The 26,280-nt window shown below is 44.2% G+C and overlaps 2 protein-coding genes across 2 annotated transcripts in view; both read left to right on the plus strand.

Annotated features, from left to right (window-relative positions):
- The first annotated feature begins 1,695 nt into the window (after positions 1-1,695).
- Positions 1,696-16,818, plus strand: ppp1r14ab (protein phosphatase 1, regulatory (inhibitor) subunit 14Ab). Its single transcript, XM_036537530.1, has 4 exons — positions 1,696-2,009; positions 15,065-15,145; positions 15,553-15,585; positions 16,685-16,818. The coding sequence occupies exons 1-4, from the start codon at positions 1,812-1,814 to the stop codon at positions 16,799-16,801; spliced, it is 429 nt and encodes a 142-aa protein (XP_036393423.1). The 5' UTR covers positions 1,696-1,811; the 3' UTR covers positions 16,802-16,818.
- Positions 16,819-23,969: 7,151 nt separating this feature from the next.
- exoc3l2b (exocyst complex component 3-like 2b) overlaps positions 23,970-26,280 on the plus strand; it is a 35,025-nt gene continuing 32,714 nt past the window's right edge. Inside the window, exon 1 of the mRNA XM_036537573.1 lies at positions 23,970-24,120. The gene's annotated coding sequence lies outside the window, so the exon portion shown is untranslated. The remainder of the gene's footprint in view (positions 24,121-26,280) is intronic.

The raw sequence follows: 26,280 nt of genomic DNA on the forward strand, positions 1-26,280 counted from the left end.
TTTCATGTCAACTGAATATGGATTTTTTCCTCCCCCTCCTTCTTTTTCTTAATCTTATATTTATTATTGTATGGTCATCATTTCAAATTATTATTTTATGTGGAGAGAAGTAATGAACAAAATAAAGTTTCCGTGCCATAATGGCTGTCTTATGAAAGTTAGAAAAAACTGAACGTTTCCATAGAAAACATGCTTGTAATGCATGTTGCATGTAAATAAGGAAATACCACAATGTTTGCAAAACATAATATGGACTGAAATACCACATTGAGTCAAGTGCAAATATGCATCTTTTATGCATCAGTTATTCATACACACAGAATCACAATGCTCTCTGAAAGATGTCTGGTTCTATGCAGAATTCCATGTTGGGACCAAGGCCTAATTCTCTTTCAGGAAGCTGTCAGGAAACAGACGTATACTTATTTTCACCATTACCTGATACATAGTAAGGAGTAATACAGTACATGTGCAAATACTCCACTCACTTTCAGCTTGTTCAATCAACTATTTCTCTCTGTTTTATGTAACTGTACATTCATAGATGGTTGCATTGACCCTAATAACCTCTTAATTCTCCATCTATCTACTTGTACTGGATATCCAACAAGTGCATAAATGACTTAGGAATATGAGCTGGTTTGAAATGGATTTATGGTAAACACAATTTACAACCAATCATTACAATCATACTCCAATTAGGATTGAAACCTCAATTCTTGGTCAGATGAAGATCTTGCATACCTTCATTACTTAGTCCTATATGATGGGGCACAACTATATAAGTGATTTATTGTTGGCTGTTTCATTCATCTCATTCTGTCTCGTTATTCCAAAATTACTAAAAAAAAGGCTTTCCTAACATGCTTTACTTTGATGAAGGTGTGCCTTTGCTACACACAGTAGCAGTAATCTTGTCTCAAGTGGTTGATAAAGCGAATATTTGTAATTGAGATGATGTAACAATTGTTATGGCGCAGATGGGATATAATCCGCAAAATTCGTCCAAATTTCATTCATTTAATGCCTACAGCTACAGCTTTGCAACAATGACAAATTCACTTAAGGTAGCGACGTCTTTAAAATGATGTCGAATATTACCCAACATTTAATAATAACGTAACTGGATTTTTTTAAATGCCTATAATAATGTTGTCGGTTATGTCACTACCATTTAAGTCATTTACTTCCCTGCCGTTCTTTCACAGCATAAAGGTTGAAAAGTTTCTAGTAACATTGATTGGAAATAAAGTCAAATTTAATTAATTAGCTGCTATCTATAATACTATCTACTAATACTATCCATGTATTATGGAGACCTTTCCAGGTAGGGGGCTGTAATGGCCACAAAAGTAAGGGCTTTACCTGGGGCTAAAATGAGCAGTGATTTCAATATATACTGTTCCTAACGCACCCCTGCTTAAAAGGGCGTGAAGTAAACACTTATTAAACCAGCCTTCTTTGTAACGCAGATGAAGTGACCACGCCATGCCCCAATGTCGACAATAAGATTCAAAATTGTCACCATGAATGCTTGTTACTTAATGTTGCCTGTGAATCGCTGGTTTCGATTTTCGGTCATCTATCAATTTGCATAATGTAGCATGGAATATTCACGGACGTCGAGAGACGCTCCGAGTGGAATCCTGCTCCCTACCCGTGTGGCGTTAGGACCCAGTGCAGAGACACCACCCGCTCTCATCGCCACTCAGTTTGAACGCTGCTAGAGTACCACTGTCTCACCGGCGTACTGCGAGGGTTAGCCAAAGCCCACCGTCCGCGCCTGTGTCTGCCTGTCAGTCAAGCTGGAGATGGCAGCGAACCGGGTCGGGAGGCGATGTAACAACAAAGTCCATTCCCCTAACCGTGGGGCGGCCAGGGAACCTGGACTCAGCGTGCAGAAAAGACAAGCCCGGGTGACGGTGAAGTACAACAGAAAGGAGCTTCAGAGACGCCTAGACGTGGAGAAATGGATTGATTCCTGTCTGGACGAGCTTTACCGGGGCAGGGTGAGTCCTTTTTTTGTTACAATACAGTGCTTACCTGTCTGAAACGGTTGTCCATCACCTACTCCCTCATAGCCGCCCTTAACGACGTCCTAACATCACCTCTGCGTTTTTCAGCAGGAGTAGCAATAATGAATTATCCAGTACTACACAGAATGACATACAGTGATTTGGCAGTTGCTTCAGGCTATACTGTCCAAAGTAACGTGGTAGCTATTTAGGTCCAGCCTTTGAGATTGAAATGATAATAATCACGGAAATAGCTCTATACAGTTAAATATATGGGCAAAAATACCGCCTCTGGCTGTTCACTGTACCCTAGACGTGAATTAGATCTTTTAGAACCCGGTCAGCGAAACGCACAAAAACACCGCAGTGTAGATCGTGAGTTATTTTTTGTTTGAATCTCATGTACCCATTGATAGATATGCTGCAGGAAAATGGAGGGTGGTCTGCTAACTGATGAACAACGATAGCGACATATTAGCAGTGTCTCTGTCCAGCGAATATGTTAATTTGGGAGGGGGTTGGGGTTAGCGTTCTCGTCAGACACCGGCAGACAGAGGAGAGTCGCAGAAGGGTGTGATCCGACGGTGTCATGCGCACCGAATTTATGCCATGTGAAAAAAATCGAAATTCCTCGTTGAGGGAAACTTTGTATTAAGTTCACATTCATAATAAACATACGAGTGGCCACAATAACGTCTGAGTGTCGCTAGTGTCGCGTATGTGTCTGCGATGGGGTGATTCTCCACGTACGTCCACGTTACAGTGTTACAAACGCAGAGCGACTCCAGGGCTCCCAGTCAAAGACAATCGTGCGGGCAAAATGTGCGGAAAGTTAGATAAGGGCCTGATTAGATAACAAAGACTGTTCAGTTTAAGGATTGGGCCGAGTGCAGCAGTGAGTGTAAGTGACAGTTTTATAATCCACAAAGACACGCATTAGTGGTAAGGAACACGTGCAGTGGACAATGCATGAAAATCTTTCGAAGGATTTGCACGCGTGGTGTATGTCGTTATGCAGTGGTCAGTTAGGAGATTTAAAAACGTTGGGGCTTACTGCAGCATTAACTTCATTCAGTGTGAAATATCCAGTGTGGTAGATCAAAAGTGAAAGTTTGTATTACCAGGTCAGTCTTTATCCCTACCAGTATGGCAACATAGCCTCTTTTGTGGTTAGGTGGTTCTGAATACTACACATAGTGCAATGTCACCACAGTTATCTGCGGGCAAGGCAACAATGACATTACACCAAATTCAACTAAGAAGGCATGTACCACCGCTGGGAAAATTCTGTAACACAGTATCCAACTGGAGGCAGGTCCCTTAATCCCAAAACCCATTTTTTATTTGAAATCTTGGACGGCGTCTTCAAGAAGGAGCTCTGCTGGGTGGGCTACTGCCCATTTGGGGGGGGGGGGGTTGGTGGTGTGTTCTGTGACAGGGATAGGGCGATGAGTTCCCATGGCCACCTCAGAGAGGTCAAGGTCCTAATCATAATTTCTCCAAGACACAGACTGGGCTCTGTCTGCGGCGCTCACTGCCTTACATGGACAGCACTTCGCACTGAGAAGAGGGGAGGAAACACAAAATCTGGAGGACCTATGTCGGGGTGGGCGTGGTGGCAGGAGTGCGGAGTAGCTGGGCGCATGGCCTTACAAAAACCCCTCAGCATCCTGTGCCTCCCCCACTCTAAGACTTTCTGTTGGTTCCCATTTTGCCTATGGTAACAGTAAATGAGCTGAGGAAAGTCTTGAGTTGCATTCACAGGTATCAATGTTTTGTAACAGCTTTGCATTTGATACCTTGATTCACTGATTTGTATATCAGTTGGAATGACTTACCTGGTCATGTCCCCATCCAGCCCATTCAGATGATGTAATGCTCATGTTGTCTGAAAATGATCCTCCTCAGCATACCTTCAATTTCACCCTTGTTGTAGATGTACACACACCTTCAGTCATGTCAAAAGGAAAGGAGGCACAAGCTATGAGGTAGATCAGTAGGGGTCAATGAAGCAACGCTGTATGTGATTGAATATCCATTGTAAAAACTGTTAGCCTCTGATGGATTTTCCCCCAGGCCAGCCAGGGCTCTCCAGTGCTTTGAGCAACAGCTGCTTGTTTGTAATCTAAACAGCAGGAATTCTCTGCTGACCCATCCTGCAAATATTACAGTGAAGTGTTTGCACCACGATGTTGCTTGAGCACCAGGACAACATCCTGACAATGTTTTGCATTGGCTGGAGAGGCTCTGCATCAGTGCCTATAATATTTACAAGGAGACAGTTAAACACAGAGCACTTCTTCCCCACAAAAGGGTCTCCTGCTCAGCCTCCAGACAGATGTTTCCAGATAGCAGCTGGGAGACTTGCAGCAGAGCTGCTGTAGGGTGTTGCCCTCCGGAGCAAATGTCACAAAAACCCTGGGGACGTAAAAAGAAACACTCAACTTGGCCATGAGCTGGCGAGGACTGCTCAATGAATCAGCGAGTTCAATGGCGGCCGGATGGAGCGAGCCTGTTCTCCTCTTTGGACAATGGGCCACTGTTCTGCACAAATCTGTTGCTGGTACAATGCTGCTGGTAGATTGCAGCTGCAGTGTTGCAATTTTTTGAACCCCCCCCCCCCACCACCACCACCACCACCAACAACAACAACACTACCACCACCACAGCCCCACCTTTCCAACCAAAACAATTACAGAACTATTCTTGAAGAGATTAAAAATAGTGTATTGACATGTGTATTGTTGTATATATGTATATATGTTGTATATAGCATACAGTGTGCTGACAGCTGTAACTGTGCTGACACAGGTCTTCTTCACCGTAACCATGACCATAACTGTAACTGTTATTGAGAAGCCACATTCTGGTCAGATTTTGTCTTGTGTTGAATCTTATGCTTCTTGGTGGCATGAGGAAGTGCACTCAGGTATTTAGTAATAGCTCAATGCAATGTGCGTGTCAGTATGAACCCCCGCTTATGAAGTCAGATCTAGATTCTGGTTACGTATTTCTGGCAAGATGACATATCATGCCAGGGGATTAAGGGATATTAAAGACACTTCCCTGAGAAGTGTCATTTCTGCTTCGGGCTGTGAGACTGTGCAGCAGTACAAACTGCGACAAATCCAGTTTAACAAGAAGTTTGAAATGTATATGATCTGCCGAGGACTCAGCGCAGACGTCTGAGCTTGTCTAGAATGAGAGTCTCGTTTTATATCTTGACTTCCTAGTCACGGAAATATGGTGACCTGAATGATACAAAGACAGGGAATCTGAAATTAAATAGGGGAAAAAAACATGTAGAATTGCACATTTAATCAAAGTAACTTCAAAGCATCGTAGACTTAGAGTGCACCTCCTGACCTGTAAAACTGCCAGGTTTACATCTATATCCTACCCCTGCTTTCAGAATGAGTTTTCCATCTTGTCGTTCTTTATCTGTTTGACACTCAGGAGCAAACCTGCAGCATGAGAATGGCAGGCTGTGTTTGAAGGTTTGCCCAGGAGGAGGCCTTCCCAGCTAACACACCGGCGCTTTGACACGTTGGCCGATAACACTGCTGTGTAGCGCGTTGCGAGGTGCATTCATTATGAGGTTAATAACATGGGGGTTTTTGGGGGGGTATTCTGGGTCACACTGATGTGTCTGTGTGTGCGAGCGGTTGCGTTTTTTATGAATGCTGCTGAACTGGGAGCAGGCCACACGATGCCTCAGTACGGTGTAATGAGATCTCCAGCCGTTCCTGGCGGGTTTAGCCACCGCTGGCTCTGCACAGAGAAGCGCCGTGGTAGCTAATGGTCCCGGGATTGATTTATTGGACAGCGTCTCATGGGATGGGCGGGGGGGGGGGGGGGTTTAGGCCCATATGTCACAGGATAGCACAAAGACCACCCCTACCCCCCCCCCCTCCACTTCCCCATCCTCCAGCATCTTTCCTCTCCCCCACCCTCAGCACTCATGCTGGGTATCTTCAGCCCCATTAGGAAAGGCCATCACTCTCCCCTGCCCTGGGTCATCAAAGCTGAGATTAACATTTCAATGTGGCTTGCTGCTTGCTTGTGTGTAGAGCAGGAGTATTTGCCTTTTAATCCCACATCTGCCACCACAGCCATCACTTAGCCACATTTTATTTCTTTTCAGTTATCTGTAGCCTCTTATGAACTCTGAAATGATCTCAAAAGAGCAGCATATTTAGACAGTGACGGCAGCTCTCAGTTTTTGCATAAAAATCATGGAACATATCCTACCTTAACAGTGCTTTCCTGAAAAAAAATATGCTACTAGAACTCAGAAATCCCCATATTCGAGATTGCTTGTTACAGCACTAATCCTAGGTTTTATTTTCAAATAGTGATTGACTTTCTCCAGAGGACATTAACCCCATTTAAAATAACAGACTGTGCTTTAAAAGGCCATGTTGTGTTTAAGTTTTCATCAAGGCAGCCAAGGGAAATGCTCTGAAAAGCACCCCGTGTTTTCGGTCCAGTAGGATGATAAGACACGGTCACAGATGAGGGTTGTGGATGAGCTTGACGGCTGAAGTGGTCCATTTTGGGTAAGAGTGGCTTGGCTGGGACACCGGGGGCCGGATGGGAGTGAAATGGCTGCGAGAAAAAGCATGCGCTCCCCTGTAGCAGACACAGTTGTGCAGACTGCTGACTTCAGCACAGCGAGCGTGGGCGAAGCGATGCACTCCACGCCATTTTAGAGTGGGGCAGCTGTTTGGGATAGTGGTTAGATCAGTGTCTCTGGACCTGGAAGTCACTGGCATGAATCACATGGAGAGCACCACCATGGTACTCAGTCTGAGTTGTCCCACTGTAGAAATTAATTGCAATCTTGCTAAGTTCAATTATCTGCATCTTCTAAAATAACACGTGGGAGTCATAACATATCCATGTAACCAAAGTCCTTAAAACTGTAGCTGTTTGTAGCATTTTTGTGGCAGTTTGGATGAATAAAGGTAATGTGTTTATTTCAGTTCAATTTCCATATACAACTGCTTGTCCAGCGCAAACAGTGGCATCCTTAAGGCAATGTCACGTCTGTGCAATGTCAGTCAGTTTCGAAAGGTCAGTCCAAGCGAGCAGACCTCGTTGGAACAACGCCGCTTCACCGAGGCTGGGGGACTCTTTAATGTTGAGTCACAGCTCGCCCATGTATCAGTAGGGTGGCTTAGGAGAGCACGCACAAAATGGAGGCGCTGTTTGGAAAAGCCATTAGGTGCTCAGCAACTGGAAAAGTAGTCACGGACAGAGAAAAAAAGAACAGCCATTATCTGCCAAAGGAGAGAGCGTTCAAGCTTCCGTGCAGCACGACATGATGCGCATAAATACAAACTCTTCCAGAGCTCTTCCAGTAAGCACTGAAACACATTGCAGCGTTAGTTTTCAAGGAAGCGCTGAGGCTTGGAACGTGCATCTGGAAGCACAGCCAATAAATCTGTCTGGATGAGATGTGGTGGAAGTGTGTCTTCTTGGTTAGATCTCTTCTCATTGCCAAGCCTTAAACTGACAAACCATCAACGCTCCATCTGCTTTTAGTGTGTGACAATGAAGGGCTGTATAGCTGAAAAGAAAGAATGTCCTTTTAGCCTGGCTTTCAAAACAGAACCATTAGTATTACACATTACCAGACATACATTTTCTGTTTGCAGTAAAATATGATGGAAGTTAAGGCAATGTGGGCTGCAAAGTGGGATGTAAGAGTCTATTGCAGTGCGGCGCTCCACACCTTTGGCTAAGAGCCTTTTTTAAACTGTACCCATGCCTACATTTCCGGCTTCGTGCCTTATCAACATGATACACCCTCACACACGCACACAGCAGACACTTCAGTGGTCGAATGGAAGAAAAGTGGTGTGCAGCTGGACACACCGCAAGCAGACTAGTGAGTCGCCACCCAGAGAATCCAAGCAAACGTAACCAAATTACCCACAACCCACTGGTCTGGAATTAATCAGGACTAAATTGCGGCCTCAGAGGAGATTTCTGCTGCTGCTGCTGCTGCTGCTGCTACATTAAACTGGATAGACTGACTCACTATAGTGTCTCTGCAGCATAGGGGCTGACAGACTCAGGCTGACACATCACAAGCCCGCACCAATGACAGGTGTCACTTTTTTAGACTTCCTGTCTTCCTGCTCATAATCAAGCACTATGTGGTTTATTATCTGCTAGATTGTGATGATTTTTATATTAGTCAGGGTATTAATTTGCTCAGATTTCCCTATCCAGGTATCTTTTAACACAAACATTTGGTATGCATCTGGATTTTTAACGGAGGGACATAGGTAGTACCTCTCTTAAAACCAAACAAAAGGACAGAAACCCACCCCAAAATCCTCTGGGCCAGAGTTACCACCACTGTACCGGATGACTTCCAGTGCCTGTTATGGTTGCAGCAGTGTTATGATTGGAAATAGAGCGTTGGGTGTGAATGGGGGAGTGTCTCCTTATCGTCAGAAGAGTACACAGTATGAATAATGGTCTGAAGTGGCTTGTGAATTCCACAGTGAAAGTCCAGTGATATTTCCATATCTTTCGATATCAGGTTCTTATTACTATCAATAATATGAAAGATTTCAATAGCAAAATCAAAAATTTCACATGAGGAGTTTAGGTGGCAGTACTGTGCTTGTTTTGTTTGGTCTCCCTATTTGACGTTTTGCTTTGCTGTCAATATTTTTGACTTTGTAGTGGGGAAATGGTATGCTCAATGTCATATTTTTTGTCATGTTTTTTTGACAATACATTTTATGTAGTTGTATAAGGGGTCCTCTTTAGTTAGTTTATGTGAGCTAAAACACTGGGCAAAATGCTTATTTTATTTGCATGTGATTGTGTGTAGTGGTTCCTGGCTACATATTGAAAATATTCATTTATCATGATATTTAGTTGCAATATATAAGTATTAGTAAAAAAGCAATATCACTGGGTGCTAATAAGCACACACTGTACACAGATTGACCTTCCTGAGATGTTAAAACTGAAAATTGCTGAAAGGTGTTGTTCAGTCAGTTGGTTTCAAGATTGTATTCAAATTACAAGAGAATACACTACAAAATTGAATAGATTCAAAGGCAGCAGCTGCAGTGACACACAGGGCCCCATCTATGATGCTGCAATGCAGAAATGAGTCTGCAGGTTTCTTTTTTGTGCAGAAAGAGGCGTTTACTTAACTGGATTCACAGAGCACTATGGAAAAGTAAGTGTATTTACTTAATAATCCTGCGCATAAGTGAGATCAAATTGCTTCACTCCAAGCATACCAACCGGATCGACCCCCCTGAGCTCACAGCACACGTAATAACCTGTGATTTGCCTGTTCAGCAACTTCCACATTCCAGGGACAAGTGTGCTGCAGAGGTTATTCTTGTTCTTATGAATTATTTCCTTAACAGGAGATCATTCAGTCCGTAGGCATCTCATGCTGAAAGCCATTCAGAGAGACACATTTCACCAGGCCAAAGCATGTCACTCAAGTGCCCCGTGCGTCTGTCTCACCTGGGAATGGAACCGACAACCCAGAAACCTGAAGCCCCTCGAAATGCTTTAGAGTGATGCCTGGAACATCTATGGAAATGACCTTCGTGTCTGTGGCATTTGGAGTTGAAAGAAAGGTCGCGGTGGCCCGGTGGGCGAGCGGCGCTTGGATCTTCTTGGGATGACCTTTAGACGGCGCCATCTGAGCCGCAGAACTCTCCTCCGTACTCACTGCCCCCCCCCAATGACACGTGACATATCTCACCCCCCCCCCCCCCCCGCTGCCATGGAGCATGTGGTGTGTTTATGTTATAATTGTGCCACTCACCTCTGTACGTGATGTCATCAAAAATTGCCGAACTTTCCCCAGTGGGTCTCTCTTTACCCATGAGCAAAATACAGTACTGCAGTCCCTCCAGTAAAACCGTGCTTTATGGGTTGGTAAATGCTAAGTAATAACCTTCATGAGGACATGTATCAAACAAATGGAAGCTTAGTAAAAACAATAGCATAACAAGTGTATTCTGCTGTAAACTTCCATGGATATAATTGAGGTTCAGCCATTTTGTCTGTTAAGATGCAACTGAGTATTGCCATTCTCTTCACCATATTAATATTGCTTCAACAACCCTGCCTTGGTATTTCCAAGACCTGGGGTCAATGATGTGCAGTTTCACTAGCTTGCCACTGCGACATCCTTTGAAAATCCTCCAAATGTATGGTAATAATTACTGTCTAATTACTGACAGTACTAAGGTACTGTCACTCATCCCTGAAGAGCAGGGCATGCAAACCTGTGGGCATGGTTGGCAAGTGCACATGAAAAAACAATATTTCTTCTCATAATGAAAGATTTGGGTCAGCTTTGTTAAGCAACACCTGTTGTTAATTGTAGCTACATGAAAAGGAAAATTGCTCACTTTCTTTTAATATGATGATTTTTCACTGTCACTGTATTATAGGTAAACCCTGAGTCAAGTCATTAAATTATGTGTGTCTCTTCCAACTCAACATAAATCCACAATGACAACAGTTTTGGCCTCTTGAGGCAGCCAAGGCTATTTTCATGAACCGATTTGGGAATTCTGAGTAACTGCTCATATCTGATTCATGTGGAGGATTGCCTAGTATTGCAGTATTAGTTTCATAAACTGTGGAAAAGATGTTATCACTGTGGCATACTTGGCACACCAGCATCCATGCTGGTTTATCTTTTATCTGAAAGCTGTGCTGAAATATACAAAATATATGAGGTAGGATATGAGAAAAAAATTGGAGTCCTTATATCTGTGCCTCCAAATCAAACCATAAAAGAGAAGGATTGAAATCCATCCTGTTTCCTCTCTCTTACTTTGGCCGAACCAAACAGTCTTTGTGCAGTCACCTCAGATGTGTGTCAGTATTGTGACAAGTAACAATAGACAAATGGAAAAAAAAATCCCTATCAGCCTGGACAATATGTATGATTTGGGCCATAAAACTGTTTCCTTGGTAATAACCACATAATCTGAGTTATTTTTAATAATTCCTTTTGAATTTGGATTCCCTGTAATTACAAATGTGCGGATGTTCTCCGGGGAAAATGGTTTTTACTCCCAGCATGTGTCTCCTAATTGGTGCTTAAGTTTGCTGAGAGCCACTGTGTTGGTGGGGGGGAAGGGGGTGCGAGCTGTGTATGAGGGTTCTTTCAGGCTGGGGGGTGCTAATAGGTGGGGGAAATGCGCAGAGATTGGGGTTGCTTAGAAGAGCTGTCCCGAGGGACCCAAATGCCGTGGGACAGAGCAGAACTCAGAGAGCGGGAGCCTCGCGCAGCTGAGGTTCCCAAATCACTGCTCCCAAAAATGTCTCCATCAGTTTGGAAAACCAGGAGGCCGTGAAGAGCACTTCTCTGAGATTTCACCACTGATAGAAAAGGAAGTATCTGGAGGTTTTCACATCAGCAAAAGAAAACAGCTTTGACTCATGGCGGCCAACAGCTGGTTAGGTCCATGTTTTGTTCAGTGGACTTTGTCAGAGATGAACATCTCTGTCAGAAATACAATGACAAAGAGCGCTGCAGGCGATGCAGCATGTATGGCTAGCCATAGACATACAGACAAAAGGAAACATACAGACGAAAAGCAACTCAGGCTTATATAATCACTGGTAAACAATGTTATCTTCCCTAGCTCACAGGCCTGTCACATGGGCAGGTATTGCTAACATCAGTGCCTGCTGTGTGCAGGCAGTAGGGAATGCAAGGAGACCAGAACCGCTAGGTGGACTTGCTTTAGACTGGTATTTGGATAGCTCTGGCATGGGCATAAAAGAAGCTAAACTGGCTTGTGCCTCTCCTCGGTGGCACACTGATGGATCGTGTTATGGCTTTGCTAGTCTGGCCAGAGGCTCAGTATTACCTCACAGGCCTCCATTGCTTTATTTGGCACACATCCTCGTGCCCACTTTCACTCACTTTCACACAACAACCGAGCCGTGAATCGAAAGAGTTGCCTCAGGGTGAGTTCTGGCCCCAGCAACTGATCTGGGATCAGCTTACACGCGAGGGCACCGGGTATGTGAGTTGAGGACACTGGGGTTCAGATCTCAGGTGCTGTGGTGCATTGCTGCCCTGACACATTCATGGTTTCATGTCTTCCTTCAGTCACTGCAGGGCTTAATTATCACTCAAGACGGGGTAGTACATAGGCCCTCAGAGGCTGTGCATACAAGTTCAGACTAATATTGTGATAATGTCGCTTCTTTCACCCAAATGAACTGTAGAGGTACACACCCTCACAGTGGTAGCAGTTGAGCTGGTGCAGCTTAAGGTGCCTTTGTGATGTCATCACGCATTTCATTAAAGACGTCCTGCGCAGCACGCAAGGGTTGGAACGTATAGCGATGGAAGCAGGTCTGCCAGGAGTCATTTATCAGACACTCTTTATCAAAAAGACTTAAAAAGCAAACATACGCAGATGCATAAAATGCATAAAAAGACCATGTGACCAACACCACATGCAGACCACACCTGAACACGTGCCTGTACCTCATACAGTGCTGCAAAAAACCAGTGAGCACACCGAATACAGGCAGTGGTACAGTAGTCAAAATTAACAGCATTAATTATACCTTGAAAATTAAGCGCAATAATTATACCTTGAAGCACTATTAAAAATTAACAGAAGTAGGAGGGGGGTGCCGGGATATAGCCCGGGGAGGTGGGTCCTCAGTCTGCGGTGGAAGATGGCGAGGAGTAATTAGCTCTGTGGTAATGTTTCCATTTGAAATAAGCCGGAATGCTCTGGAAAGTGGAGCGTGAGCAGTAGTGGTGAATCAGCACTCCGGGTTCCTCCAGGGCTGGTGAATTTGCATGGTGTTATGCACCTAAAAAAATACTTTCTTTATTCTTTCACTCGTGATTCCTCTGGAGCATGACCTTTAGGAAGTTTGTTCCTCAGCATTTTTCATTCCCCTCTGTGACTGTACCTGGGACTCGCTCGCATGAGAACAGGTGAGAGTAACGTAGCAAGGTTTCACCAGGCCTCATCACGTTCTGCTGTCAATGGGTGTAGTTTCCTGTAATTCATTTACAAAACCATGTGAATGATATCTGAGAGCACAGCAGGCAGCTTCTTAATCAGAATTATGCAATACATTTGTAAGGTTAAGGCCAGTTAAGGTGTAGGGATATAGGGTGGCAGCCCCTTGAAGACACAGTCACTTAGTTATCTTGGATTCCATGTACATTATTTTTATTGTTATCGTATTTACATCAATCAAAAGTGGCTACAACTAATTGTGTTCTGGATTTGCAGTGGAACAGTTAGGGTAAAGTGCCTTGCTTTTGGGTGTTGCAGCATTGTTCCATTTGGAAAAATGCAGGGGAACTGACAGTCTGTGTCTTAAGGGTAAAATGGCAAAAATATTCAGATTTCTTCAATGTGTACATGTGTGTGCATGTGTACCTGCATGTGTGTTTCCAGTCATCTGTGGTTTCTTCTTTGAGGACAGAGGAGACCCCCCCCTGCCCCCACTCATCATCACCATATGTATCAATGAGGAGAGGAATTGGAAGGGGGTTATAGGAGGTTGGGCAGAACTGGCTCTGCCCCCACCCCCGCCCCCTCCTTCCTACACACTAACACAATTGATCTGAAGGCTCCCCTGAGTGACAGCTGCCAGGCCCCGTTGGACAGCTGTTCAATTCAATAGCAGAACAATAGCCCAGCACGAGACTGGCCACCAGGAAGCACAGTGCGTTCTGTGCGCTGTGTGTATCTTTACACACACACACACACACACACCCACACATACACACACACTCACACACACACACACACACACACACACACATTACCAGTGTGCCAGCATGAAAGCCTCTTACATGCACTGACTACAGAGGTGGGCTCTGAAGTCAAACAGAGAGCCTTGTATAGGAAGTACATGCTGCTCTGGGATGTACAGGAAAATCAATGAAATGACTCCTGATAATAATTGATCATTGATACACTGCCGATGGTAGGGAACAATGGAGCCAGAGCAGGCGCATTCATTTATCACTAGGAAGAATTTCCAGGCAAAGACCTTTCATTGATGCTAGTTGTTGATATTTTGTTTACTGAAGCATTTAGTCCTCATTCTGTATGTCAATATGGATGTTTTAGCAATATGCGTTAGGTATTGACACATGTTCAGATGTGGTCTGATATGTTCTTTATTTACTGGTATGGATTCATCATGTGCAGTTTTTTATATTCTTGCTTTGTTTTGTTGTGTGGCATGGCTGCCACAATGACCCTTGTTAAGGTTTGGCATACCTTTAAGGAGGGGCTTATTGACTGACAGCCATTAAGGAGGGGCTTGTTGGCTGACAGACATTAAGGAGGGGCTTGTTGGCTGACAGACATTAGGGAGGGGCTTGTTGGCTGACAGACATTAAGGAGGGGCTTGTTGGCTGACAGACATTAAAGAGGGGCTTGTTTGCTGACAGACATTAAGGAGGGGCTTGTTGACTGACAGACATTAGGGAGGGGCTTGTTGGCTGACAGACATTGGGGAGGGGCTTGTTGGCTGACAGACATTAAGGAGGGGCTTGTTGACTGACAGACATTAGGGAGGGGCTTGTTGGCTGACAGACATTAAGGAGGGGCTTGTTGGCTGACAGACATTAAAGAGGGGCTTGTTTGCTGACAGACATTAAGGAGGGGCTTGTTGACTGACAGACATTAAGGAGGGGCTTGTTGACTGACAGACATTAGGGAGGGGCTTGTTGGCTGACAGACATTAGGGTGGGGCTTATTGGCTGATAGACATTAAGGAGGGGCTTGTTGGCTGACAGACGTTAAGGAGGGGCTTGTTGACTGACAGACATTAAGGAGGGGCTTCCTAGTGATAAGGGAGGGGCTTATTGGCTGACAGACATAAAGGAGGGGCTTGTTGACTGACAGACATTAGGGAGGGGCTTCTTGGTTGACAGATATTAGGGATGGGCTTGTTGACTGACAGACATTAGGGAGGGGCTTGTTGGCTGACAGACATTAAGGAGGGGCTTATTGACTGACAGCCTGTTTGGCTCTTTGCAGGAGGAGGACATGCCTGAGGAGGTGAATATCGACGAGCTCCTGGACCTACCGAGCGACGAGGAACGAGCATGCAAACTCAAGGTAAGCCAAAGGCCGCAGTCTTGTCTGCTGACATCACTTTGATGAGCCGTCCAATGAGAGAGGCTCAGAGAATCGTGAGAAAAGTCATGCATTGTGTAGAATTATGCTTTAGTATCATCAATTTACAATGAGAGAACCAGATGGCAGGATGTAGTATCTGGGAGCTCGTGGACTTCTGAGTCATACAGGGCCTTATGCAAAATGCACAATGTAGTATTTGGTGTCCTTTGCCCTCTAGTAAATGTCAAGAAAAGTTCATACTTCATACATCTGTGCCCTGGGCATTTTCTGGGTCAGCTGAAAGGGAAGATGAGACTGTACACTGTAGAAATGCATTGAGCATTTTTATTTCTGGTTGTGTATGTTGCGTGACAATTCACTTCAAATCTTGGCTTGGCCTTTTTTAGGAGATCCTCCACACCTGCAGTAACAACACAGAAGTGAGTATCTGTGTCCCTCTCTTCAGATGATGTGAAAAAGCGGATATGTGTTTGAATGTGTCAAAATGTGAAATGGAAACATGTGCAGCATACCTCACAAATAAGTGATTGTGATGCGTGGCACATGCAGAAAGTGTATCAGTTACTGCCGACTTTATGCACGCACTGTTCTGCATAAGATGTTGAATGGGTGGTAATTGTATTGTATCTGCTGCAGTAGGTAAGCTGTGTGAGGGTTATGATCGGTCAAACATCTTAACTGTAAGATTGCTTTGGTGGTGCTGCTGCACCACTTTCCTCCAGCGAGCTGAGAGCATTGTGCTGCACTTCCTTCGTTCTCAGCTGATCTGTAGCGCTGACCCCTGAGCAGCGTCCCGCTCACTTCCCAGTTATAGTTTCTCTGTGGTCTCCCGCCTGCCCACATCAGCTCCTTTTATAGCCGTGCTGTCTTTCGCTTCTGCGCGATATTATCTGTCAAGCAGGTGGATGGATGAAGATAGGGAAAATACACAGAGCAGCTTTTTGACATTGAACTGCACTGTAAACAGACACTCACTCATGCACCCACCACACACACACACACATACACACACAGCCCTCTCCAGAGATAAGTATGTCTCTCACTCTCATACACACAGCCAGGTACATACTGCACAAACCATTTCCTTTTCTTTCTTTCTGTCTCTCCTTCTTTCTCACACATACACACATATACACAAAGGAAAGCATTTATGTCACTTTTGCCCTCATCCATGTAAGCAGGCACATACAGTACATACAATACATACATTCTCTGTCTCTCACTCTCTCTCTCTGTCTCTCTCTCTATCATGCACATAAACACACAAACACACATGTAGTGAGGCAGTAACTGACACTTCCCTCCACAATGACTCCACATGCCCAACAATGGCAGTCTGTCCTCTCCCAGCACAACCACCCTTTCACACTGCATTCACCCCCCCCCCCCCAACCCCACCCCCCCTTGCTTTTGCTTGTGTCTGTGGGGCAGATTTACCAGGGGTGGGGTCCCCTCGGTGCCCTTCAGGTTACATGCCCCAGCCATGGCCCACCCGCCCTGATTGTCACCTCTCTGCAGGCGTTCATCAGAGAGCTGGTGCTGAAGGTGCAGGGCCTGCAGAAACAGGAGGACCTTCACAACGATGGCATCGAGCATCCCTATCCACACCATCCCCCCGAACAAGAGATGCACTGAGACCCCCTCCACCCCACCCCCCCCCTCCCCATCCAGGCTGCTGTGGGAAGAGGGGCATGGCCACCGATGCTTCCCACCCATTCCCGCTCCCCCTCTCCCCTTCCCCCCCCCCAACACACGTGCTGCAGAACCACAAAGCAGAAGAAGCACCGGTGAACCCACCCCGGCCGGACTCGGCGCTCCTGCTCCAACCGCTTGCTCACGCGCATGGTCATGTGACCAGCGATCCCCAGTGCCCACGCGGCCGCCACGGCTTCTTCTCACCGGCTCGTTTCCATGGTCCTCCCCCGGCACACTGGACGCGCATCTACTTTTTTGAACTGTGTGCACATCGCTGATTGATTCTGATCCAGAGGTTCCGGAAACATGGTTGTCATTTCAGTGTGTTTTTACCGTACCCCTGCAATGTAAATTGATCTTCCTCTAAGTGCTTTGCAGTAGCGCTCGTTATGGAATGTCCCTAGATGATGTGTGTCAGATACGGTTGGACATGATGACATCATCCTTTCACTGTGGGTTTTTACACCATGAGGTACCCCTTTTCCAGCTGGGAATCTTAGAGCCACATCTAAAAACGAGAACAATTTAAATATGGTTTCCAATGTCAATAATTACTAAAAGGGAGCACAGTGAAACAGAACATGACAACAGGAAAATTTAATACAAGTTGCTATCGCATGGGACAGGTCAACTGGAAATTCAGAAAACACTTGGAATTCCTCCATGTGACTGTTCTTAATAAGACAGTCCAGGGACCAGATGTTTTCTCATGAATTTCTTGTGGTATTTATTGTCACATAAATTGACATTTTAATTTATTCAGAGTTACTCACTGACTGAGAATTTCACATTGCATGTTCTCCGCACCGGAGAGTTCTTGTCAGTTCCAAGCTCTGTGTTTTGAGGAGCAGTGATTGGATAAGTGGTGTGGGGTCCAGATGGAATTTAAATACACCAACAAGCACACATTACTGCAATAATGATACAAGTATCTAATTACCATGCACTGAATGAACAAACTTTATGGTGGTTGAATGCAATGGGTTTATAACATGATCCAAGGACACTATTATGATTATGAGTCAGTCTAATACTCTGAATGGAACATTTTGCAAAAAATTAAATAAAGTGAGTAAAATTGATCAACACCCAAATTATTCCAAGGAACCCCCTGAGAAATCTGCAGTGTGCATAGCAGTACCAGTACTTCAGTTATGCAGCCAATTACCGAAGGAAGCTGAGAGGGTGAAAGTAAGATCATGTGTTACAGAGAATAAGGAAGCACTGTGCATCTGCCATTAGTATGATGTGGCTCTAGGTTTTTGCTTTGCAATCAAATGTGTCTTGTTTTAATATATATGTATACATATATCTATAGAAAAAAATGGGGGTCCATAATTATGAAAAAGAGGAAGACTAAAGCCTACCTTTGAACTAATAAGTGTCTTGAAGTACTTTTTAATCTCTTTTTGTGTAATGAAAAATCTTGCCAGTTTTAAAAAGGATAAATCATCAGCGGTTCCTTTTTTCTTAATTGTGCTGAATGTAGTTGCATTACCTTTGTGTAATTCATAACAGATTATTAAGGCAAAAAACAATTGTGACTCTATCTTAATGGACAGTACACAATAATATCAGTCTTTCATTATCAATTAATGTCAGTATCAACAATTAAAATCAATATCCAATATCCTTGTTGCAATCAAAATGATTTTGTGTAACCCCCATTTATTTATATGTTAAAGATGAAGTACACAATGGAAATCATAAAAAAATTAAGCAAAAATGAATCAGCTGTTGATGGGTGGCGAAAACTGGCAAACCAAAAAAAATCAAAGGCAGGTTTATTAATTTAAAGGTAAATTCTCGTACTGCCCAGTATTTGTTAATGGGTGGTCACAGCAGACAGAAAAGCTGTTTAGGATGGGAACTGAAAACCTGCCCAAAACTTAATGTTCTCACAATGTCTCCATTACATTACTACAGCCTTTGTACACTGTCCCAATGGCACTGCAGTGCTGTTGAGTCCGTTTTTGGCAGGTCCTATTAGCTGGTTGTCAGCATCATAACTGCCAGCTACACATCTAGCAGTCTGTTACCAGGCAAAATGGCGTTCCATGGAGACAGCGCTCTTTTCACGTTCCACCAACCTGAGTGTTATTAACTTATTTATTTGTGCACCTGCGGTTTTCTCTGAGACTGTGAGTAGGAGCAAGCAAAGAGCAGAAGGCCCATTCAGGCCCATTTGCGACTGGAAGAGGTCCGTTCAAGTGGGTGTGAAAGGGCTTGGCAAGGACCACTTTTCATGTCCCCAGGACTGAGGCGTGATGCTTTTCGTGTCATTGTGTCCAACTTTTTAAGTGACGTTAGTGGAGGAATCAGGTGTCCACGTGCACATGTTCCTCTGTAATACATCATGTATCCTTGTCTTTGGTCCCAACACTTATCTGTGAAGCTATTATATTTTCCCATCCCACAAACTGCCCCATTAATAATCCCTACAATCCAAGTCATTGCTAGAAAAGAACAACTCCTGCATGTCTTCAAGAAAGACCATTCCTAAGTGATTCATTCCCTGTGCTACTCTCTCCTTTCTGTTTTAGCCTATTAATTGGAATGGCGCAATAATAATAAAAAAATCCTACAGGTTATTTACAACTTGTAACAGTTTGATAATGTGCTTACCCCCCCCCCCCCCCCCCCCCCCCCCCCCCCCCCCCTACATCTACAGCCCCGTACAGCCTCGCAGTGTTCACAGTGACAGCTCCTTGTGTATTTTGGGATTTGTATAACCTGTGCCAATTCTTATTCAGGTTTTTCCTACCAATTTTTGCTAATGGCTGTTTTGATATGATTTGTAAATCTGTATGTTTGTTAGTTGTTTTTGATTTGTAAATTCTTTGAAATAAAGATTTACCTCTGCAAGGCTCATCTAAAAATATTGTGTTGGTCAGCTCAGTTGGCAATTCACTTCCCAGATCTCCACTCTGCACCAAAGATGGTTCTTTCATAATAATAGTTATTACACTATTTACAGCAGTGTTAAGAATAATAATTACCACAGCACTTCATAACCAGCACAAAAAACATATAATGTATATGTATGTGTGTTTGTCTATGGGTGTAACTTGTGTAATTTACAAAATAATACAATGTAATTTAAACATCCCTCTGATTCCAGACTACCCGATGTTTGAAAGCAGCTTCATAACTTAGCCATGACCGTTACAAAACACGAGCCCCAGGAGCAGTTACCCTCCCCTGAAACAAACCTTTAACCAGCTAAGCAGCTCTAAGAACAGCTACTCCACTCTTGCCCTCCTTAATAATAACAGTGCCAGAACAGAAGATGTGGCGGCAAAACACCATGCATCAACTTGACGTGCTCTTCCATTTTTAGCGGGCGGGCGCCTGTGTGGTACGCGTCCTGACAAGCGCTCTAAATCGTACTCCGGCGCTGAAATGCGCATCTAGCTGCTGGATCTTTTGCATGTGCTTGAACTTGGACTGGATGGACCACAGAAAATGCTTGTCTTCAAACAGGATTTTCCAGTCTTCAGGCAAAGTATGCAGGCGTAGCAGTCCTACGGGCTGAACTGCATTCCCCACCACAGAGTTATGAGGCCAGCACAGCGTGACTGTGAACTGGCCACATCATGCTGATTGGTTGTTGTGTCAAAAATTAAGGATGGAGGAGTGAAAAATCGTGAATCCCACAGAGGAGGAGCTACCATGTGATATTGGTGACGCACAGATTTTGATCAACTGTAGTGTTTTACTGTGGAGAGCAGCCTTGGCCTTGGCTCAAACATTTTGTTTGACTGACAGCACTTGATAGTTCCACTCATTATGAGGTTCATGAAGTCTTAGTGTTTTATCGCTATTATATCTGAGCTATCTGCCTAGTGGCTTTGATGAAAGTGTCTTTGAATGTGTAATCCAAAATCATTTATTCTTTGTTAATAATTTGGCAGTGATGTTGAAGGTGTGTGGATATTTTCAGTAGCCATGATATATGAGCATTTTTAGTCTTAGTCACAGCACCCTGACAGTATCGGTTGTTGCAGAATGGAGAACAGTCATATTCAGGCTCTGTAGAAGTAAATTGTTTTATATAATAAAATGTCAACTGTAGCCAAAAGCAGGGGATAACATGTAAATCAGGTCTGGTTTTATTCATGTTTTTCTGCACCTCTTATGAACTGCAGTGACACCCTAAAAACAACTAGACAAAGCAGTATTTTAGACCAGCAGCACCACCTTGTGGACAATATGTCACTCTGGCATATTGTATTTAACATACAGTATTACTATCCAACACGGGCAGCTTTCTATTCCAGTGGGTACTGTTATCTCTTGACCTTAAAATGTATTGTTCCTTCATTGTGTTGAGGATGTAGTTGTGAAGATCACAGGATGGTCTAAATCACAGGGCCCTCAAATCTATAGCTCAGAGCCCTCAGCTAATACTTCAGGGAAATGTCACCAGATACAGAGTGATTTAAGATACATATGAAGAGAGTAGAACTCAAAGCATTAGGCCTATGCAAGCATGATTCAGGACAGGGAAGTACTGCTATGGGGAGCTAATATTTAAAATGTCTGAAAAGCAGCTTCATTTTTTAATGTAACTTTATACAAGGAGAAATGGGGAAGAAGGCGTGTGTATTTCACATCAGCAATATCAGGCCCGTGACTTCCTCAGGTCATGAATGAAATATTACTGTATTTGTACAGACTCCTGCTATTATTAACATTTTAGACAACAGCAGAATGTGCAAAAGGATCATGGTTAATCAAGGAAAGCAACTAATACAAATAAAAACCATAAAACAACCTCAAGGAATTTGATATGAACTCTTTGACGAAACACAAAATATGAATATGATGAACATCTGGTTTTATTCTGTGCTATCAAGGATCATTTAACACATTAAATTCAGACTGAATACATGATGGCAAAATCCAAAGAAGTTGAAGTTGTATTTTAAGCCAAAACAAGGTTTGCGATTACACACTTCACATCAATTTAAATGCTTAGGACTATGACTGGTCTACTTGGTTCAAGAGGCTAGTGTTAAGAGTCTGCCATTTGCTGGTTAAAACATCTGACCTTGACTTATCCATAAGCAAAATTTTGAAATAAATAACTGTTATAAGAACATGTAACCCCTTGTGGCAGGGCCTGAATTTACTCAGATTAAAGTAAAAATACAGTGTAATTAACACCTGTTCGGTACAAAGTAGCATTAACTGCCTGTGCATTAGGGGGATGCTTGGGTACCAGCATCAGCCTCTAGATGGCAGAAGAGGACAATCAAGAATAAACTAAAACCACTTCCTGTCTTCACCAGCTTGGAAACACACTACTTGCCAAAGACATTGACGTTACTATATAAAGCCTGTCTGATAGAAATGTGTTTTTGAACACGCAGAAAGACGTCACTGTTGGTTTGTATCAGGTCATCAGATTTGCACAGCCAAAAACAAAAATAATTTCAAGTTTTCCCCTAAACAGCACTGTTGTGTAAATACACTCTGTGCCTGCTTGGGGCGTAAATAATGTTACCCTGCAGGAGTGTCAGAGCTGACACAGCAATGGTATTATTGGACTGTTATAAAGTGAGAGTGTGGTTTACATCAGCTGGGGAGACAGCATGGGTTGGTTCACACACAAATGAAATTAATAATTATTGTTGCTGGTCTATCTGAAAGTTACCGTTAGCCTGAAGTTAGAGCAGGCCTATTTTGTGCAGAACAAAAGTGTAACACTTAGAATTTAGACTGACATTTAGGCTGGTTCACAAAGACTCACTCATGCCTGAGTATATGGAGTTCCTAGCACTAGCATACAGCTGTGATTATTATCATAGTTCGACCCATTTAAAGCAACAGTCAAAGGCATGACAGGGTCAAACAGCTAGAAAAGACTGGATGGACTTGCAATAGGTGTTATGTTTGCTATAGAAGTCTTCATGTTCATAGGCAGTTTGACAGCTGCATACCCTCCTAAATGAAAAAGCTGTTGTTTTATTTGTTTGTCTACTCTGAGGACAGCCGGTTGGCAGGGGGGTTTACCAGAGATTGTAATCATCTGGAAATCAACACACTCTGATTCTTTGTGATTTGGCAAAGTTCTGAATGTCATTTAATCCTGCTGAAGAATTATGAAGTTTCGCCTTAGGGAATTTCCATTTTATGGAATTTTGACATTTGCACTTTTGGTGGCAGGAAAAAATTACACCATAAAAACTGCATCTGCAAATATATGATTGCCGATTTTTTTCAGATGATATTGTTCATGAGCACTTAATATTCGTGCCTTTGTTTCCTTTCAAAAAAATACTTAGGTTTAGCATCTCATAATTATATAGAATCTTTGGCCTATGACTGAGGCCAGGGAACAGGCTCAAACCAGCTTTTTGCATGGAGCACCAGTCTAATGAGGGGCGCCTAACTACAGCAGCAGTGTGGGCACTCCTAATTTGCCACTGCTTCCCTCTCAAATATCATTTACATACTTTGTCAATGCCTTTATCCAAGGTGAAGCTGGAATTGATTGCATGCATGTTGCCTCTTGCTCACGATTGCGACACCATCCCAACCCCTGAGGCTAGAATGCGCCTCCAGGGCCTAGAGCTGGCTCAGCGTGTGCAAGGGGGGAGAGGAATTAAAGCCACGTGACAGTGTCCGGACAGCGTGATGTCACATGCGAGGGTGCCCCAGACTTTTACTGTCTTTGATTCCCTTCCTCCTGGGAAGAGCGGCCCCGTCCCGTCCAGTGACATCTCAGCCGTCGCAGCGGGCCACTACCTGCAGAAACGCCGCGGGGAAGCGTCAACAAACACACAGACAAAAGGTATCAGGAGAAAAAATTCCAAACAAACCCATCTCTGCCCCCGTTCACCCTGGCCAGGCTCCGCAGGGAGGCCGCGCTGTTTTGGGCGGTGGACGGCAGGAAGGTGATGTAAGCCATTATTCACGAAACAAATAAACAAATAAATAAAAGCACAACAAGAATGGCCCCCCGGCAATTAGTATAATTAGACCCCACCCCCCCTTCCCCAACTCCGGCTGAGGCCTGCGAGAGGGAGGAAAGGGGATGGCCCGCTTCCTCTGGAAAAAGCATCGTCTAAGGCTACAAAACAGCCCTGCCAGGAAACAGCGCAGCCCCAGAGTCCAGTGAAGACGCACTCTCTCTCTCTCTCTCTTTCCCTCACACACACACGGACACGCCACAAACACACAGACCGAAACACACACGCGGCACAGGGATGCCACAACACTGAGAGGTAAAGGACCCCTTCACAGCACTCAAGGTAAGAAGAAGCCTCATGGAGGGAGGGGGGGGGGGGGTTATGGGGGGTTAGTGGACAGAAAGATGTTCCTGCTGTTTATTCTCGGTTTCATTCTCCTGACTGAGATAGCTTGCATACACTGGGACACACTGCCTTGTTTTCTGGAAGAGTGTGAGTGTTGTTGTCTTGTTGCAGTGTCAGTTTAATCTGACAGCAAGGTTTTGTCAGGTCTTATAGAAAGTCCACTATGGGACTTGGCTCAGTTCCCACTCTTCTTACGCTATTATAGTGATTATTATCTATAAAATATGTGTGCTACCTCTGTTCCTGATCTCTCTCACAGACTGATGGACAGTATACTTGAGCCGATGCACAACTGGTCTTGGAAAATTAATTTAACCCTGGAAATCAATCCTTAATTCGTATGACCAGTACTCAATGACAATTCAGATTTCATGACACAAAGGACAGAAACAATAGAAAGAAACAACCTGACTATACAGCTTTTTCGCAGTTTACTGTTCAGTGGTTTTTGAATACGTGTAACTCCAGAATACCTGTGCCATAAGGTCAGAGGGTCTGGGATCTGATGGATTACTGGATATGAGACAACAGAATTACATTACAACAGACCCTGTTGTCCCAAACATCCACCAGCTGTACTGCTGAGCAACCATCCAGCAGCTGCTAAGCAACAGAAAGCCACGCTGAACACCTAAGGGAGACCGTCTCTACAGCGCTGCATTGGGTATCTTCGGCAAGACTGGCCCCCTGGGACTAGCTGTCTTTTACCTGCGTCCCAGCGGCCCCTTAACGAGCGGCGGCGTGGGACTTGATGCAGCAGACCTCCTGACGGCAGCGTTGTGTGCATTTCCTCTGTTTGTGTCCTGCCTTTCACGTGAACGGCCCGCGCAGCACCTCCTCTCGCACCGCTTCAGCTTTAGCACCCACCCCTGTGTTTCGGGGAACAGCACTCGTTCTTGAGCAAATGTTCCCTTAAACGCCGCGCTCGAGCAGCGTGAGATCCGCACGCTGGTCGCCTGCAGGCAGGTCAGTCATTATTCATAACTACTTTCATGATTCACTGATTGCTATCAGCTTACAGGGAAACTCCACCCCAAAGCAGTCAGTCTCATTGCTCATGGTTAGCTCTTTGTAAACAACAATAAGCAACATAGAGGATATATATTTGTAAAAACAGGCAAACAAACCATGCAGTTGTTAATGCCATAATATTCATGAAACATCTGCTTAATATGCAGCATTTTAAAAACTTAAACTTAAACTGACAGAAAACATTCCAATGTCCTAACTCCACTGCGGAGGAGGAGTTTGTAGTTGGTCTGCTCTGACACAGTACCATCATCCTACCGTTCATTCAAACAAACAACAAATAAATATGGTGTCAGCTGGGGGCATACACAACAAGACAGCGTCATGAGATGAAGAAGTTCTGCCAGGCGATGTCGGTACTTCACACTACCGTAAACGCAGCCACCCATAGCCGGCTGAACTTGTTAGGCGAGAGCAGCTTATCTTTTGGGACCTCGGTTTCACCACTCAGTAAATGAATTTGCTGCAAGGGCTTTCTTGGTGCTATTTTGTTACCTATTTACTAAGCAGGCAGTCTTTTCCATGCGTGCTTGCAATGCTTACATTTTGCACGTTACACATTTACACAGCTGGATATTTAGTGAAGCAGTAGTGGTTTGGAGATTCTCTCTGAGTTTTTATCAGACATAAATACAGCTATCTAGCCTAAGCTCTACAGTTTTTGTCCAAACTGCAGCAAGGCAGTTGCTGTTGGATCATAATTTTATGATGCGTAGGATAGATAACAGTAAACTAAAAGCTTATGTCTTATTTTCTGAGTTCCCTATTCAGGACATCTCAGGATTGGCAGCTGATAACATGTTCACAGAGGCTAAAGGGTTTGGTTAAGGCTGAAAAAGAAGAGAGCAAGAAATTAGAGAGCAGGGTAGAGTGAACTGCTCACTTCTATGGCTAAATCATATAAGAAGCATGAAAAGTTAGTGGACTAAATCGGGACCCTCTTTTTCTGCCCGGGCTTTGACTGAACCGTGTTACAGAGCATTTCCTCCCATTGAGGTGTACCAGTACCTACAGCAGTCCAAGCCCAGTCGTGGTCAAGGTCCAGGAAACCACCGGCAGCGTTTGCCT

This window comes from Megalops cyprinoides, chromosome 9 (genome assembly GCF_013368585.1).
Source record: "Megalops cyprinoides isolate fMegCyp1 chromosome 9, fMegCyp1.pri, whole genome shotgun sequence".
Classification (NCBI taxonomy): domain Eukaryota; kingdom Metazoa; phylum Chordata; class Actinopteri; order Elopiformes; family Megalopidae; genus Megalops; species Megalops cyprinoides.

What these genes read in the sequence shown, in the direction of transcription:
- ppp1r14ab (XM_036537530.1), top strand. Translation starts at nt 1,812, where the DNA reads ATGGCAGCGAACCGGGTCGGGAGGCGATGTAACAACAAAGTCCATTCC. An exon ending in ACGAGCTTTACCGGGGCAGG is followed by an intron (nt 2,010 to 15,064) that starts GTGAGTCCTTTT and finishes GGCTCTTTGCAG; the next exon opens with GAGGAGGACATGCCTGAGGA. An exon ending in AACGAGCATGCAAACTCAAG is followed by an intron (nt 15,146 to 15,552) that starts GTAAGCCAAAGG and finishes GGCCTTTTTTAG; the next exon opens with GAGATCCTCCACACCTGCAG.